This window comes from Pinus tabuliformis, chromosome J (assembly GCF_031772625.1).
Source record: "Pinus tabuliformis cultivar Carrire ecotype Pingquan chromosome J, CPIR1, whole genome shotgun sequence".
Classification (NCBI taxonomy): domain Eukaryota; kingdom Viridiplantae; phylum Streptophyta; class Pinopsida; order Pinales; family Pinaceae; genus Pinus; species Pinus tabuliformis.
This window is the reverse complement of record NC_142295.1, coordinates 465,838,188-465,855,241: the sequence shown is the minus strand read 5'-3', so window position 1 is coordinate 465,855,241 and position 17,054 is coordinate 465,838,188. Positions and strand designations below refer to the sequence as shown.

Sequence of the window (17,054 nt, the reverse complement as noted above, 5' to 3'; positions counted from 1 at the left end):
TTGCCAAGCTCAGTAATGAACCGATCAAGTTTTGGAGTATTTTTGTTCTCTGATAAAACACAAATATGTAAGTTAGATCAATTGGAGAGGAGAACAAAGAATGAAGCAAACACAAACATAACAGAATGATTTCAACTGAAATAAGAATTGTGAAACAAAGGAAGGTATCCAAAACAATGTGAAAAAGACTTGTGTGAAAAAAGCTAAATACAGACACTAATCAATTAATTAATGATAACACCAATACAAGATACAAAGACTATATTGTATTGCAACTATTAATCTTATTTATTTATTAATCTTATTTATTTAATAGCTGTAAAATTCATTTATAGGAAAATTAACTCTTTTCTAATGTGAATAATTATGGTAGAAATTTATGATTAATTTCCTTCGCTTTAAAAGTTGTTATCCACTGCGAAATAAATTAGCTCCAATGTAAACTCAATACGATGCACCAAATTACGAGCAATGACTTTTACCATTTTAACCCTGACGTTAATTTGTGCAGAGAAGCCTTTTCGTCAAGCATATTAAAGCTGTTTCAATGTAAAAAAGGTTATCGTTTTGATCCCCACACAGACAAGAAGTGGATAAATAAATGTTAAAATTAAACAGATTAGTGTGCAGAAAGCGATTCGGAAAGCATAATTTTTTTAACCTTTTCTTGCCTATAAAATATTGAAATTTCAAGCTCCAAAATTTATTAAAAAAATAAATTTCGGAGCTATCACGGCATAGGACGGATAGATTTCATTGTTATAAAATATTGAGATTTCAACTTCCAACATTTACCGAATAGACGGTCCGAATCCCGATGGATTTATGTATGTCAGTCGCATCTCCCGGTCAGAGAGAGACACATTGGAAGCCCCACTCAACCATACGATGAAACACCATTTCATATGAAATCGAAATCGAAATCGAAATCCAAATCGATCCGAAGAAACTGACTGCACAGGACACTGAGGTGTATGTGCGCATAATATGGCAATTACTTTCATTTCCCCAGCTACGGTAACTCGCCATGGTGAGATGAGATGAAAAGAGGGATAATCAGTGGAACTCTCCACACTCTCCGCCCAGAATGGCACACCTCGTTAATAATAATAATAAGAATAATGATTTTGGGGATTCAGATTCACAGGTGGAGATGGCGAAGGAGGAGTCTCCGCCTCAGCCTTGCACAATTGTATGGTTCAGAAGGGATCTTCGAGTGGAAGACAACCCTGCCCTGACAAACGCAGCAAGGGGGGGTTGCACTGTAATCCCTGTTTACATTTGGTGTCCCAAAGAAGAAGGCGAGTTCTACCCTGGTCGAGTTTCTAGGTGGTGGCTAAAGCAATCTCTCATTCATCTCCATCACTCTCTTCAGGCACTTGGTTCCCCTCTAGTAATGATTAAAGCGCAACAAAGCACTCTTTCTGCCCTTTTGGGCTGCTGCAGATCCACTGGCGCTACTCGGATCTTTTACAATCACCTCTACGGTGAGTTCAGTTCAGGCCTCATTTCCTTACTCTTATCAGTTTTTAGTAGTCATAATTAACTATGCTTGACTAAAGTCAGCCACACTGTTCATTACCGACATCCTATTTAGCATGTTGGATGATGGGGACTCTGAAATTTAGAGGAAACTTGCACAGTTTAGTTAATACTTGACATCAATACTTCTCTACGAAATACCTTTCATGTGAGTAAAAAAGGTGGACGATAAGAGGGTTCTTATGCTGTAGAAACAATTGCAAAACACACAATTTTCACACGAATCCGACCTTTTTAATAAGTATGTTGAAAATCATGTTGTACTAAATTTCCTGATGCGAGTGTTTTTTGCCAACATATAAGATTGCTGATTAGCCAACGCTGTGGTTCTGCCTTCACACGTGGGACTCACAGGTCGTTGGCTGAATACCATAGTGGGAATTACATTGCCCACTGGTGCCACGGACAGATGTGTCTAAGTTAACTATCATACATGCCTCCTTTAGATTTTCCATGGCTGGTATAGATCTCCGAAGCCACACGGTGAGAGAATGGGCACTTAATATTCATTGGGTCATGTTTGAGCCCCTAGTTTCTAGAACTCAATATCAATCTCTTAAAATCCACAGAGAGATGTACCATATCGGGTGACCGTTGTAAAAGTCACATACTGAGGTGGGCAAAATTGCAATTTATTTTAACCGAAATTTGCTAGTCTTATTTTTCCAAAATCTACTTCTAGTCGTCAGTTCAGGCCGTATTAAAAAGTTATGGGAACCTATAAAATTTTGATTAAATCTTCTTGCAATGCTCGAAGAGGGTGGGATGCTTTTCATCTTTCTTGGGTCTTCTGGACTCCTTCATGCAATCTTGTTCCTCTATCATCATGGATGAGCTCCTCAAAATTTTCTTGTAATACAAAAGCGAGTCCGATGAGGAATAAAATTAAATTTCATAGAGGCAAAATATATCTCCTTGATATGCTGGACCAGCAGAAAAGGAGTCAAGATGTCTATCTAGCATTATTTCCTTGAGGGCCTTTGGGTATTTTCCTTTTTATTTGAAGTTAATGGATGTTCTGATCTTCAGCAGAGAGGAGTTCTTTCACAGAATTCAGAGATGGAACCTGGCATGTAATTGTCCTTTTTCATCTTTTGAGCATCCATTTTAAGTGCAGTTTATATTTAGTATCCAATTCGTTATATCAAATAGGTGTTTTTCCAATTTGTATTCTGAAGGATGCACCCACAAAGAAGACTAATTAATATCCCATTAAAAGAGAGCTTAGCAGTCACAACCCAGCAACTAATTAAAGCCCAAAAGTTAAAGTGCCAATACCCTCTAGGGCCCAAAGGTTGGTATGGATATACCATTATCTCTGGATCTTCTAGAAGTTGCTGCTCATGTTTTATGGCACTTAGAAATAACCCACTCTATTAGTGACACTATTACTTGTGAGCATCTTCTTTTTTCTTTTTCTTTTTTTGCTATTCTTAGCATACATAGTTACAAATTCATGCTCACACTAATGGCTACAATTACGCATCTCAGATTAATTGCTGCTGTTATGCATGCTCACATTTATGCCCCTCTCTGTTATGAGATCCTCTCTAACTCAACCTATATTAAATGTTTAGTAGCCACCACTCATAAATGCCACTTATTGAGGACTGTAACCCTTTTCTAAAAAAGGGTGGGATCACTAACTATAAAATGGGTTTTATGCATTATAGCAGGGGCTTTTGTGAAGGCATGCCGTTGCAAGTACGTTGGAAGAGACTATTTAGGCCAAGAGCATCATCCATACTGCTTTGGAATTGGCCTGAGTTGGTGTCCATATCCTACGAAGAGAGTTTTTGTTCAATGTACTTATTTTCTGGGTTATATGATTTTCAGGTGCAAACTATTTCCTGAAGATTGACTTCTATTCTTCAAAGACTGTTCAGTTCTGGCTGAAATCACTGGTATTTTGCTGCTGTTACTAGTGTTTGTAACACGTCATTTTGAACCCCATTTTAGTAATTGTAATCATGATTTGTATTGCTGGAGATGGCCAGCATGGGTATCTTGATAAACTTATAATTGATGTAATGTGTTTTATGTTTATATATGTATTGCCAAAAACTGAAGAGGGGAAGCCCACACAAAATTCAATGCCATGAGAAGGAGACTTGAGAGAAAATCACGAGGAAGTTGGGGAAATTCATTAACAACAGAAATACCTTGCTCTGAATTTAATGCCCCAGTCCCTATTTCCCAGAAACCAGAGAAGGAAGGGATTGGTGGTACCGTTGAACTACCAACTTCCAACAGTTATGAGAAGAGTGGAAGAGGTATGAGACTGTTCCAAAGGTATGGGCAATGTACCTTTCTAGAGATTTTTGAACTGACCATGCAGTCCAGATGAGTGACTAGGGGAAAAATTTCAGGCAGAGAAGGTGGGGGACAGGAGGGAAGCATGCATGTGAAGACAGAGAGACTCGTGGGAAAAGAGAGAGACACATGAGGGGCTCTAAGATTATGATTTAGAATAGAAGGTTTGCAAAAAACCTTCTGAGTAACAACAACCCGTGTGAAACCACGGATCCCCTGTTCTGGAAGGAGGAATCAGCATTGAGTCTTCAACCTGAGCAGGAAAGAAGGCCATGTGTTTTGCAGGTTTATTTTTTGAGTGAGCACAAGAAGCACTGGGAAAGGGAGGTGTTGAGGGACTGTTGGGTAGAAAAGGACCCCCTTGTGCTGTGCAAGCTAGATATGGCAACCCTGTGACTATTATCAAGTTCTGGCTCAGTAGGTTGGTAGACAATAGTATGATTTCTATGTATGAAGGAGAGTTAACATCATATCAGTGTTGCACTAATCGTGATTTTATCATAAAATCATGGTATTTTAAAACCGGTGATATTATCGCCCGATAAATACAATAATTTTTTTTTTCGTGATTTTTTGGAAAAATATATATATATATATATATATTTTTTATATGAGGAGGAGGAGGTGACACAACCTACCTAAGCTACCCCTGTCACCAGTAGAGGACATGGTCTACCTCCTATAGCTCCTAGTTCTTCAGCTTCTAGAGCACAGCAGAGTCCATTGCCAACTCCACTGACATCTACATCTAGAGGGGCAGAGGAAATCAGTGGTATTAGACTTTAGTTATTTGGTTCATTTCATTGTATATGACATTATGCCTCATGATATGAGATACATTATTATTTTTTGTTGATATTTTGAGGCTGAGTTGGGAGTCATGAGTCAGGACTTACTATTCAGGACATGATTCACTGTTATGTGTGATGTAGCACTAGAAATGATATTAAACATCTTATATATTAATTTTTTTTATCATATTTATGTGTCAATGTATTTATTTTATGTTGTAGATGCTTTAGATATTAAAAAAATTGAAAAAAAATGAATATTTTTGTATGTTACGGTTTTTTCCCGATTTTTACTGATTTTTTCCCGATTTTTACGATTTTTTTTTGATTTTTTCCCCACGCCAATTTAATTCCGATAACAATTAATGCAACATTGCATCATATCTCTACCCTGTATTTACCTTTTTGCTTATTGAATGAGGCTACTTCTTGTGGCATCAAATCTGACTTGGGGGTGGCCAGCTGTAAGAAATACATAGTGCAACTGGGCCTATGGTTGGGTGGAGAGTGGTTCTCCCTTCTTTAGTTTCTAGCAAAACCTACAATAACTCAGATAAGAGTATTATTCTCTCTTACATGAAATGATAATTTTGTCCAAAGTTTCTGGAATGTTATTATGATGGGTTGCTATATGTATGTAATGATGAGTTGGAGCATTGTTTAATTGTGCTTTGTCACTGGCTGTAATTCTCACAAGGACGAGCCTTGTGTACATAGATAGTCATTAAAGTATGTTTACCTATAGTTTTATTGATGTGTATTGTCTTATGGGATAGGAATTAAAGACTTATGTTAGTCTTAACCTTGAATGCAAGGGAAAAAGTCTTGAACTTAGAGTGAAGACTCAGATGAGAGAGTCTTCACAGAACATCCCATCTAAGGTGTTGATGTTAGCTTGTGTAGCTCAGACAGGTGTTCTAGTCTCAAGTGGTGTCAATGAGGCTAGGAACACAAATGGATTAATTATCTCCAAGCCTGTTACACGTCATTTTGTCGCATTAGGCAAATGACCATTGGTTTGGATCTCTTGCTATCCACACATGTGTTCCGGAGCATTACCCTATAGAGTTTGAAACTAAATCATCCCAAAGAAGGTGGAATTTTTAGATCCTATGGTACAAACCCCTGATTTTGGCTATGTTCGCAGTTTCTTAGTCTTTTCTTGTGCATATGCAGGGAAGACCATTATTATCTGTGAAGAAGTATGCATTGTCTCACTATGACTTGCGAACATGACTTGAACTACGTAAAATAAAAAGTAAAGTCTAGGAGCATTGTTGGTAGCATCTATCCCATCCAACAAGCTTCGAATGAGTGCCTATTCAATGCTGATCCCTCCCATCATGGAGTAACTCCCTTTCCTTTGTGGTACCTCTATCCCACTAATAGTGGATCTCATCCCTTGGAGAATGGATCCATAACTTCTCATCCTTGGCCTATAAATCCATTATAGGTCTGGGGTTTGAGGGAGGACTGTTGGAAGTAGGTTTATGCTATTGAGATTAGGTTGGAAGGATTGTCTTGCAAGGGAGAGGGTTGGAGATTGCAGAAAGGGCTTGCTACATCAAGGCTACATGGTTGTAAGGTTTTTCTCCAGTTTTATGATTATAAACAATTGTTCCTTTTCAGTTAAATCTCTATTGATTTGATATGTAGGATTCCTTGATCACCTACATGAGTTTTGGTTGCATAATTGATCAGTTTGCATTGTATAATTGGTTAATTAGTTCATTATCTCTTTGATTATATCTTGTATGCTTTGATCTCTTGTTTTATCTCTGTCTTTGCAGATCTCTTTCAAAACATCGTGGAGAAGTTGTTGGGAGCGACAAGAGGACACATTTGGAGCATCAAAGAGCGCATGATCGAAAGGCTTGAGGGACTTTATCAATTAGTTCTCTAAACTGGTAAGAGGACTCTTTCATTCTATTGCTTTCAAACGATCAGAACTTAGAGAAAGGTAGTGATTACTTTGTGTTTGTTACTAGGGTTCTTAGAAGCCTAGGGAGATCGCTCTTGTCCGCAAGAGGGTTTTGTCCTCATAACAAAGCCCGATTTATTTTATAAAGGGAAAATGTCTTAATTAGATTTATTAACCAGTTTTTAATTATTTTCCTAAGTCTAACTTAGGGAAATGGGTTAATTAATCAATATTAATTGAGACAAGTTGATTTCTCTCTAGTGACTTCTAGAAAAGTGACTTGATGAGGTCAAGATGATCTTAGCCATCGATTGTGATTAGATTGTCGCTGTTGATTGCTCAACGAGAGATTATAAGAGGAAAATTGAAATCAATGGGGATCTTGGAGACACACAATTTGAGTGAGCAAGGGCACAATGATAGCGTGGAAGACACTAGCAACACGGTTCGACAATGATTGAGATCGATTTGCTGGAGATAATTTCTTCACAATGATTTCTAGGTTCTTAGTGACAGAGGGAGATCGAATTATTTTGTTGAGGCCAAATTTCTCCAGGTTGTGCGAATTGACAGAGAGAGGCCGATTTTCCATAGGAAGAGCCAATTTTCCAAAGAGATCAATTTGTAGGAGAAAAGCCAAGTTTGCTAGGAAAGATTGATTTTCTAGTGGAGGTTGAGTTATTCTCCAGGCCGCACGTGTGGGGTTGATTTAGGGCCATACAATAGGGTCGAATTGATTCCGAGAGGCCGAATAGCTTCCAGGAGTTCGAATTAGCATGCAAAAGTGAAGGAAATAATTTGTCGGAGCTTTGCCATTTTTCGGCAAGCAGTTTGTGTATTTTCAATTATAGATTTGCTGAAGAATAATAAAAATTTGCGGAACTGGTTTTCCCGACCTCAGAGTTTTTCCAACGACAATTTGTCCAAAAATCTCGGTATCTATTTTATGTGTGATGTTTTCTCAATTTCGCGGTGTATTGAATTGGTGAATTTTGCAGTTGTGTTTTATTCAATATTTGCAATAAATTAATTTGCTGGGACAAATAATCTAAAATATAGGAGAATTTATAACCAAATTAATTGCAATAGAATTTTCAAATGATACCAGAGCAGATCTGAGGGTAGAAGAAGCTTAGCGCAGGGAACAAGAAGAGAGGACTGAGGGTTTGTAAAACCCAATTCGGTTTGTTCCAGATTTACTTGGGGTTTGCTTATATTTTCCGAGGGTTTCAGATATGGCTTTAGCTAGATTGAGGGATCATGATAGAATTGATGGTGCATCGAACTTTGGTGTCTGGGAATCCAAAATTTTGTTATTGCTGGAGGAGCATGGATTGAGGGAATATGCTACAACAGTTGTAGCCGTACCAGCAGATCCGACGCAGTTAGCAGTTTACCGGAAAGAGGATGCCAATTATCTAGGACAAGGTTAATGATCATATCGTTCCCCATATCACAGAGTTGGATACAACCAAGAAGATGTGGGATGCCATGTAGAAACTATTCCAGAATGCTACTGTTAACAGGAAGCTAATTCTTAGAGAGAAGCTAATAAACACTAGGATGAACAACGGTGAAGGTGTAGTTAGTTATGTCACCAGAGTTAGACTTTTCAACGATGAGTTAACAACTGCCAGGGAAATATAGAAGATGATGAGCTCGTGAGAATTCCCTTAAATGGGTTCCCAAAGCAGTGGGATGTGTTTGTCCAAGTGATCAATGGACGACATGACCTACTTGATTGGGATCATTTGTGGAGCAATTAAACCCAGGAGGAGCTTAGATTGAGTCTTGTCGATGGCAACAACAATCGACAAAAAAGTGAGATAGAACAGGAAAACATGGCTCTTGTAGGGAAGAACAAAGCAAAGAAGGGATCCAACAAAGGGTCCAACTCCAAGGGGGATAAGAAGAAGGACCTTTCAAAGGTCAAGTGCTATGGTTGTCATGAGTTTGGCCACTATGTCAGCAATTGTTTGCAAAGGAAGAAAGGTGATAAGAAGGGAAAGAAGCAGATGGCAACTTCAACAAGTGCAGATGAGCTTTCTAGTCAGATGGAACAGGAGTTTGCACTCATAGCTTACATGATTAGCTCGAACTCACATGGTGTTTGGTATATAGATAGTGGGGCATCATTTCATATGACAGGAGTTAGGGAGTACTTCTCCAGTTACAAGGAGGAGGACATCAGATTCCAGATTGAGATGGGGAACAAGTCCAAGTGTAATCCAATTGGGAGGGGGACTGTTCTATTTCAGAGGGAGTTTGGCAAGTCGATTCCAATCCATGATGTGTTGCATGTGCCAGGAATGGGGATGAACTTTGTTTCTGTGTCTATTCTTCAAGATAAGGGGTAGAATGTACTCTTTAGAGGACAATAATTGTTGATAAATAACCCATAGTTATTGGAGTCAGAAGCGACAAACTTTACAGGCTGCAAATGGATACTCCAAAGGCACTTGTGAGCAGCAACGATCCAAGAGATCAGGGAGAGTTATGGCATAGGAGGATCGACCATATCCACCACGGGGCACTTAAATTGCTCCGAGAGACTATGACAGGTGTTATAGAGATGAGCACGAAACATATTGATGTGTGCAAGGGATGTGTATTGGGGAAGTTTGCTCAGGAAGATTTTCCAAGGAGTGACACCAGATCCAAAGGTGTTCTTGATTTAGTTCATTTTGATATATGTGGTTCAATGTCGACCTAGTCTCTTAGAGGGTATGAATATTTTGTAACCTTTATTGATGATTTCTCCAAGAAGACCGGGATATATTTCTTGAAGACCAAGGATGAGGTCTTCAACCACTTTCGAGAGTTCAATGCTCTTGTGGAGAATTCGACAGGCAGGAAGGTGAAAGTTCTTCGGTTAGACAATGAAGGCGAGTAGAAAGGGAAAGCGTTCCAGGAGTTCTGTACCAGGGAGGGGATCAAGAGAGTGTGGACAATTCCTTGCAACCTACAACAGAATGGGGTTGCTAATAGGAAGAATCATTCGATATTAGAGGCAGACAGGGCCATGTTGTACGACCAGGGTATGCCACGTTACTTATGGGCAGAGGCATGCAGTATTGCAGTATATATTCAAAACAGGGTCCCACACAAGGCATTGGGAAAGATGACATTGGAGGAAGTGTTTACTGGGAAGAAGCCATATGTCAGCCACTTCAGGATATTTGGCAGCTTAGCATATTGTCACATTCCAGGGGATACACGTTCCAAGTTGGATCAAACTGCAAAGAAGGGGTACTTTTTTGGGTACAGTGAGACCTCAAGGGCATATAGGATATTTATTCCAGGGACTAAGAGGATTATTGTCACAAGAAATGTCTGATTTATGGAGGACAAGGCATATCGAAGGTCCATAATATTTACTAGCAACAGTTGATTAGAGTGGGCAACCAACAGAAGCTTCAAGGGTAGAACAACAGGTTCAGGACAAGATAGTATGAGTATAGTTACTAGTACAAGCACATGCTCAGGTACAGGTGTTCTTGAGAGTTCACAAAGCATGGAGCAATCGATGCAACAGACTTGTGAGATGCATCAGGAGGATGTGGAAGTTCAAATTTCACAATCCACAGTTGGCAGGAGGAACTGAGAGGTTCAACAGACACTTAGGGATGCTCAAGGGTTTGTGGGGACTCCTAAGGTGGCAGGAGAGAGCGGAAACAACCAGACATGTACATTGGCTACATTGCATTGATTAGTCAGATCATGGATAACGAACCTTCAAACTATTAGGAGGCTGCACAACAACAAGTTTGGTGGGATGCTATGGTTGAGGAGTACACTTCGATCATGCAGAACGATGTTTGGGAGGTGGTGCCTAGACTGACATATAGGGCGGTAGTTAGATCACATTGGATCTTTAAGATCAAGCACGGTGCAGATGGTAGCATCGAGAAATACACGGCAAGGTTTGCGGCCAAGGGGTTCTCTCAGAAGGAGGGAATAGACTACGAGGAGAAATTCACTCATGTGGCCAGGTATACTTCTATCAGGGTCGTGATCTCACTAATAACATAGATGGGATGGTAGATCCATCAGATGGATGTCAAGATGACATTCCTCAATGGCAAGTTGGAGGAGGAAGTGTACTTTGAGCAACTAGGAGGCTTTGTAGCACACAACAGTGAGACCCACATGTCTAGATTGAAGAGAGCTTTATATGAGCTTAAGTAGGTTCCTAGGGAGTGGTATGAGCGCATAGATAGATACCTTTAGGGAAGGGGCTTTGTGAAGAGTGAGACAAACACAAACCTCTACTATTTGATGGTTGGGGATGAGACACTTATTCTTGTCCTATATGTGGACGACTTGTTCTTGACAGGTTCATTGGGGCTCATAGAAGAATGCAAGAGGGACCTCATAGTAGAGTTCAAGATAAAAGAATTGGGGCTTATGCACTACTTTCTAGGCATGGAGTTGTGGCGGACAGATGGGGAGATTTTCTTTGGGCAAGGGAAATACTGCATTGAGATCTTGACGAGGTTTGAGATGGAAGATTGCGGAGCCATGTCTAAACCTTGATCACCAATTGGAGGAAGGTAGATAAATCCAGGGAGAAGGATGTGGACCCACGCTCTATAGGCAACTAGCTGATTGGCTCTCTTATGTATTTGGTCAACAACAGGACATGTGTATCGTTTGTGTTAAACTTTCTTAGTCAGTTCATGGTTGAACCAAAGAGGGTGCATTGGACAACAACGAAGCATGTGCTTTGTTATTTGCAAGGTACTATTGACTATGGGATCAAATATACTCGAGGTGATGGTATCAGGTTGATGGACTATACTGATGCAGATTGGGAAGGCAGTGCAATGGATAGGAAAAGCACTGTAGGGTGTTGCTTCAATATGGGATTGGGATTTGTCTCTTGGTACAGTGGGAAGCAGAAGTCCGTGGCACTGAGCTCTACAAAAGTGTAGTATATAGCAGCTAGCATGGCGACATGGGAGGCCATTTAGCTTCAGACGCTGTTAGTAAGAGGATAGAGATGACAATGATACACTGCGATAATCAAAGTTGCATCAAGCTATTTGAGAATCCGGTGTTTCATGACAGGTCTAAGCATATAGACATTAGGTATCATTTTATTAGGGATTGTGTACAATGCAGGACAATTCAACTATAGTATATACCTACATATCAACAGGTAGCAGACATCCTGATGAAGGCCTTAGGGAAGGCGAGATTCATATTCTTTAGAGGCAAGATGGGTGTTATGCAAAGCACCTTCCTCGCTAAGAGGGAGTGTTAGTTTGTGTAGCTCAGATAGGTGTTCTAGTCTCAAGTGGTGTCAATGAGGCTAGGAACACATGGATTAATTATCTCCAAGCCTAGTTTATTTTATAAAGGGAAAATGTTTTAATTAGATTTATTAACCAACTTTTAATTATTTTCCTAAGTCTAACTTAGGGAAATGGGTTAATTAATCAATATTAATTGAGACAAGTTGATTTCTCTCTAGTGACTTGATGAGGTCAAGATTATCTTAGCCATTGATTGTGATTGCAACACATGGATTAATTATCCCCAAGCCCACTTTATTTTATAAAGGGAAATTTTTTTGATTAGATTTATTAATCAACTTTTAATTATTTTCGTAAGTCTAACTAGGGAAATGGGTTAATTAATCAGTATTAATTGAGACAAGTTGATTTCTCCCTAGTGACTTTTAGAAAATTGACTTGATGAGGTCAAGATGATCTTAGCCGTCGATTGTGATTAGATCATTGCTGTCGATTGCTCAATGAGAGATTATAAGAGGAAATCGATGGGGCTCTTGGAGATGTTGATCACTAAAGATGCATTTGAAATTTTTTTGAAGACTCCATGCCCAAAGCACATCTCAGGGCGCTCTTGCACTTTCAGATCATTTAGAGTTCCAGATTTCATCAGGGGTTTTAAGCCCCTTTCTTCTCTCTTTCTTTATTTTGTACTCAGATTCTACAGCCCTGCGGGGACATTGTAAACATGTCACGCATGATGAATAAAACTATGTAACATACCTAGGATGTTGAGACTCGATCAACAAGCGAGTACACCTTGGAGTGTTTTTTTTTACTTGGTTAATTATTCCCACTTTTTAGCGGTGAATAATTTTCTATGTTTTTCCACTCACCGCATACCCTAAAACTCGGGTGACAGCTTGAAGATTGGGCCTTAAGTCCATCTTAGTGTCTAGAATCAATGTATATTACCATCTAAGTCACCTAACATGGGGATACGGGATTTGTAGTGTCGGATTCGGACATGTTGACCCCCCGGAATAGGATACGTGGGATTTGTTATATATTATTTTATTAATATATATATATATATATATATATATATATATATATATATATTAAAAATTAGATATTTCTTACACAAATTTTAATTAATGATACAAATTTATTGATTTCAAACATAGATCTTCATCTATAGCATGCATAGTACATACAAAATTCAAATACATGTAAACATAGTATATAAACATTTATTATTATGATAGTATATAAACATTTATTATTAATAATGTACATATTAACCTTTGTCATATTAATTTATAACTATACAAAAATAAAATTATTAATATTTAATATGGACTTATTAACTGATATTCTACTATATATGATAAAAATTATATTAATAATAAGTAGTTGATTGATGAGATAAAAAAATAATAAATTATAAATGACGGTGGAGCATGGTTTTTAATATAATTTATAGTAACAATAAATATTATAAGATCAAAACATTAGAAATTATAAATAACCGTCAGTTGCATTGTACTTGCATGACAAGTTGTCAATGGATAGACGGAGAATTTGGCTTCCCTTTACCCCCTCCTTCTGCTTGTCGAATTGTCTGTCGAATGGTGGATTCGAATTCCTGGTTATCGCGGGGACAATTAGACGATAAGCAGTCGTCTAGTTTTGATATTGTCTACAGGGGAGGTAGCGTTTTTTTTTTTTCTAGGTAAAGTGTAATCTATATTAAAGAAAGAAAATATTTACAGAGGTTACATCATTCGAGGGGAGCATAGCCCTGCCCTCTACCAAAAACAACTGATTCCAGTGATACCCCGTTACATGATTTTGTCCATTTGCGTTCCTTGGACTGCAGATATACATAGACCAGATTCTTGTATAGCAAACATACCAAAAACAAACTTTGAAAAACCTGAAGACCCTAACCATTGAAACTATAGTAACAGTAGACATACTTCCATGTTTCGACAGAGGAGGAAAACTGATATCAACCAAACTATGAACCGATAGAGACATAGAAGACATTAAGCCAAAACCTGGAGAAAACAGTCCAAGACGACTCAGGAAGGGTGATCGGGCGACTCCGGCGGCTTCAGCTGCTCTGGGCTGGGCGTATCAAGCCTTATCACCATATCTTCGTCCCATTGCATCTGCCCGTCTGAGCCTGGTTGAACAGAGACATGGCTTTCCTCTCTGTCCTGAGTGAACTGAACCGGAGGTGGACTTTCCTGCACTGTGGAAGCCATAGTCGAATTCTCCTGGAACTGGGCCGGCGGAGGCTGACCAACCGGTGCTACAGCAGCCAAGGGACGGGGCATGCGGTAGACCCTCCCCTGCATATCCCCCAACAAGATTTCATTGGAATGAAATCTAGCAGAGGCCTGCGAAGAGGAAGGGTTGTCCGCAGGAGCTGCTTCAGATAGGTAAATCGACAAATTCACAATGACATCCGAGCAGAGAAGCCACCCCGGGATTCTGAGACGAATTGGCTGGAAGGAATTCGGCAAAAGCAGAAATTCCTGCTCCGAGCTGGAAGAAGAATGGGCCGAGTCTTCCATAGGCCCCACAGAATTCACCTCTTCACCATCCAAAACCATGCGAGTGCCTAATATCCCACCGCGGCGAGGCACACCTCGTCTGCGCATCCTGAAACCAAATTCAAAGGCAATAAGGCCCTGCTTTACCAGCCTGTGTCGATCCGCAGGCTTGAATTCATTCCCAGGGCCACTCTCAAATGTCTTGTTCCAGACCTGGTAAGGCGGGCTATGCTGGTTATATATTAAATTCATTGCCTCCATCGCAGGCCGAGGACAGGGAGCCCTCATCCCTTCGCACGTTTTCACCTGCAAACTCTCACTCGGCTTGAAGGATCCGTCCTTCCACTGCTGCAATACCTTAATAACCAACGCTAAGGGAATTAAATGGTAACTGTTCATCAATGACTTGGAGTGATAAACGATCCTGTCAACCGCTTGTCATGCGCTGTGACAGATGCCCTCCTTAAATGCTTGTGTTAACACCCGCATCCGGGTTACAGGGGAGGTAGCGTTACGCTGCAATGCCAATCGAATTTGATGCAGAGAATTGACCTGTGTGTCTTGGCAGTATGACCATGACCAATAGAGCGACAAGCTTCATGGTAGTGTGAACATGGCCAACACCTTTGCGCATTGAGTTGCCAATCACTTGTTGCAGCAAATGAAACGGTGCCACAGTGTAAATATGAATCCCAAGCCTTGACAGTTGCAAGTTAATCAGTATATTAGAAACGAAAGTCACAGTAATACTTTATAAACAACGTGGATGTAATGAGCAAATGCGGCCTTTTCTAACCCGCAGGAGTCACTTTTCCGCCAAACGAATCCTACAAAACAGGACACGCTGTCAAAAATCGGGACACGTTGGAGAATTTCGAGACACGCTTGGGATTCTACGTGTCCTGATAGGATTCGATGTGTCATGTTCTTTGGACACGTTTTTTGGGCGAATCGTGTCTGACACGCCGGATTCGGACATGTGGCCCCTATATAACGAATCCGGTTACTTAGATTACCATGCTAGGTCATCTCTAAAATTTTGTGGAATTTGAGTATGTCTAAGTAGGATTTTCTAATAATTAAAAATTTCCCGCAAAACGAGATTTTTTAATTAATTTCTATGTAATGATGTAAATAAATGGTCCTAGGAAATATATGGGGCACGTGACTACTTAAAATTCATCCATGGAGCCCCAATATCATCCTAAGACCCACTTTGAGGGTCAAAAAATGACTTTTAGTCCCTCAAAACCCAATTTCTCTAATGTTAGTGGCGAAAAATGAGAAAAAAAATAAAATTAATATATGGAAAATGTATTATTTTTCCAATAGTCAAAAAAGGATGAGAAAAATAGAAAAAAAAGATAAAGTGGTGCACATTAAAAGTTAGTGGGGGACAAAATGTGTGACATGGCAGTCACATTGTGTTAAGAAATTTAAGGCAACATATAGACTAGTTTTGTAGCTTGATTTCTCTTATACTTCGACAAATTCTTGTGATTATTATTTTTTCTTCATTATGTTCTTTTCATCATCAAGATAGATGCCAAACAAGACCATTAAAACACCAGAGATAGGCGCACAACTAGGGCAATACCCCTAAGAAGGGGAAAACCCAGTCACACTCTTTTACTAGTAGAACCAAATCAAAGTGAGATAGTCCAGGACCTCTTTTAACCATGATACAAAATTACCTCCATCCATCAAGCCAACCTCCATGTAGTTACATCAACATAACTCAACTCTCCAAAACAAGGATGAACTCTCTTTGTAATCTATATCTTTGATCTTGCAACCAAATTTGTTCTTTTTCGGTCCTGCAACAAAATCTCAGTCTACTTCCACGTATGGCATAATATGTGACCTTTTTGATCTTTTCTGAACTTCTAATTCCCTTCACTTGCCTTTTCTCCTTATTTCAAGTATTTCATACTTCCTCTCTTCTTGTAGTTTCAGATCAAAATTGCAGATCGAAGTGATACTAAGAGGTCGACTTCATTTGCTATATATAGTGGTTGGAGTGTGTTCTTTTGAAGCTGACTTGTAAGGTGTGGAGGTTGATGGAGGAGCATAAGAGACATAAAAATAACTTTTCTTTTCCCAAGAAGGGTCTAATACATTTTGACTTTTTGACTCCTAGAAACCTTCAATGGAGGCTAGAGTCTAGACCTGTTGACCAATGACGCAAACCTGAAACCCATGCTTTAAGAAGTCAAATTTATAATAAAATTTTCTTTTTTTTCTCTTTTGAAAAATACAATTATGAAGATCGATGCTAGTTACATTCTTCAACACTCCCCTTAACTAGGGAGGTCTTCATAATTACATATATATAAAGGTACAAGGATGATCTCAAACTGATATGTTCTACGAAGAGTCACAACACATGCAGTGCCACAAATTAGATACTTGACCAAGGTATCTAACTGGGTGGGACTAAGGTGTGTACTGAGCTTCAACCACTATAGGTACCACCAAACTGTTAGGATATTCCGACACATAGGAAATAGTTAAGTTCAACTTGGTCTAGTATAGAGTTAGGTATAGAGTTAGGTAAAGTGTGTTTCTTTACCGTTGTACATTTTGTAACTTACAATCCGACGGTCACGATATGTAGTGATCCGACGGTTCACTCTCTCCTCGGTATTACCGACACTTGATCCGTGGCTTAACACCCGATTGGTCCATG

At 39.4% G+C, this 17,054-nt stretch overlaps 1 protein-coding gene across 3 annotated transcripts in view; it reads left to right on the top strand.

Annotated features, from left to right (window-relative positions):
- The first annotated feature begins 787 nt into the window (after positions 1 to 787).
- CRY2 (cryptochrome 2) overlaps positions 788 to 17,054 on the top strand; it is a 164,264-nt gene continuing 147,997 nt past the window's right edge. For 2 of the 3 annotated variants that reach the window (XM_089377940.1, XM_089377938.1), the window contains exon 1: positions 789 to 1,487. In XM_089377940.1, the coding sequence (XP_089234066.1) occupies positions 1,088 to 1,487 (400 nt within the window). In that variant the 5' untranslated portion in view covers positions 789 to 1,087. Of the gene's footprint in view, positions 1,488 to 17,054 lie in introns of all 3 variants that reach the window. The other variant, XM_089377939.1, reaches the window with a different exon arrangement.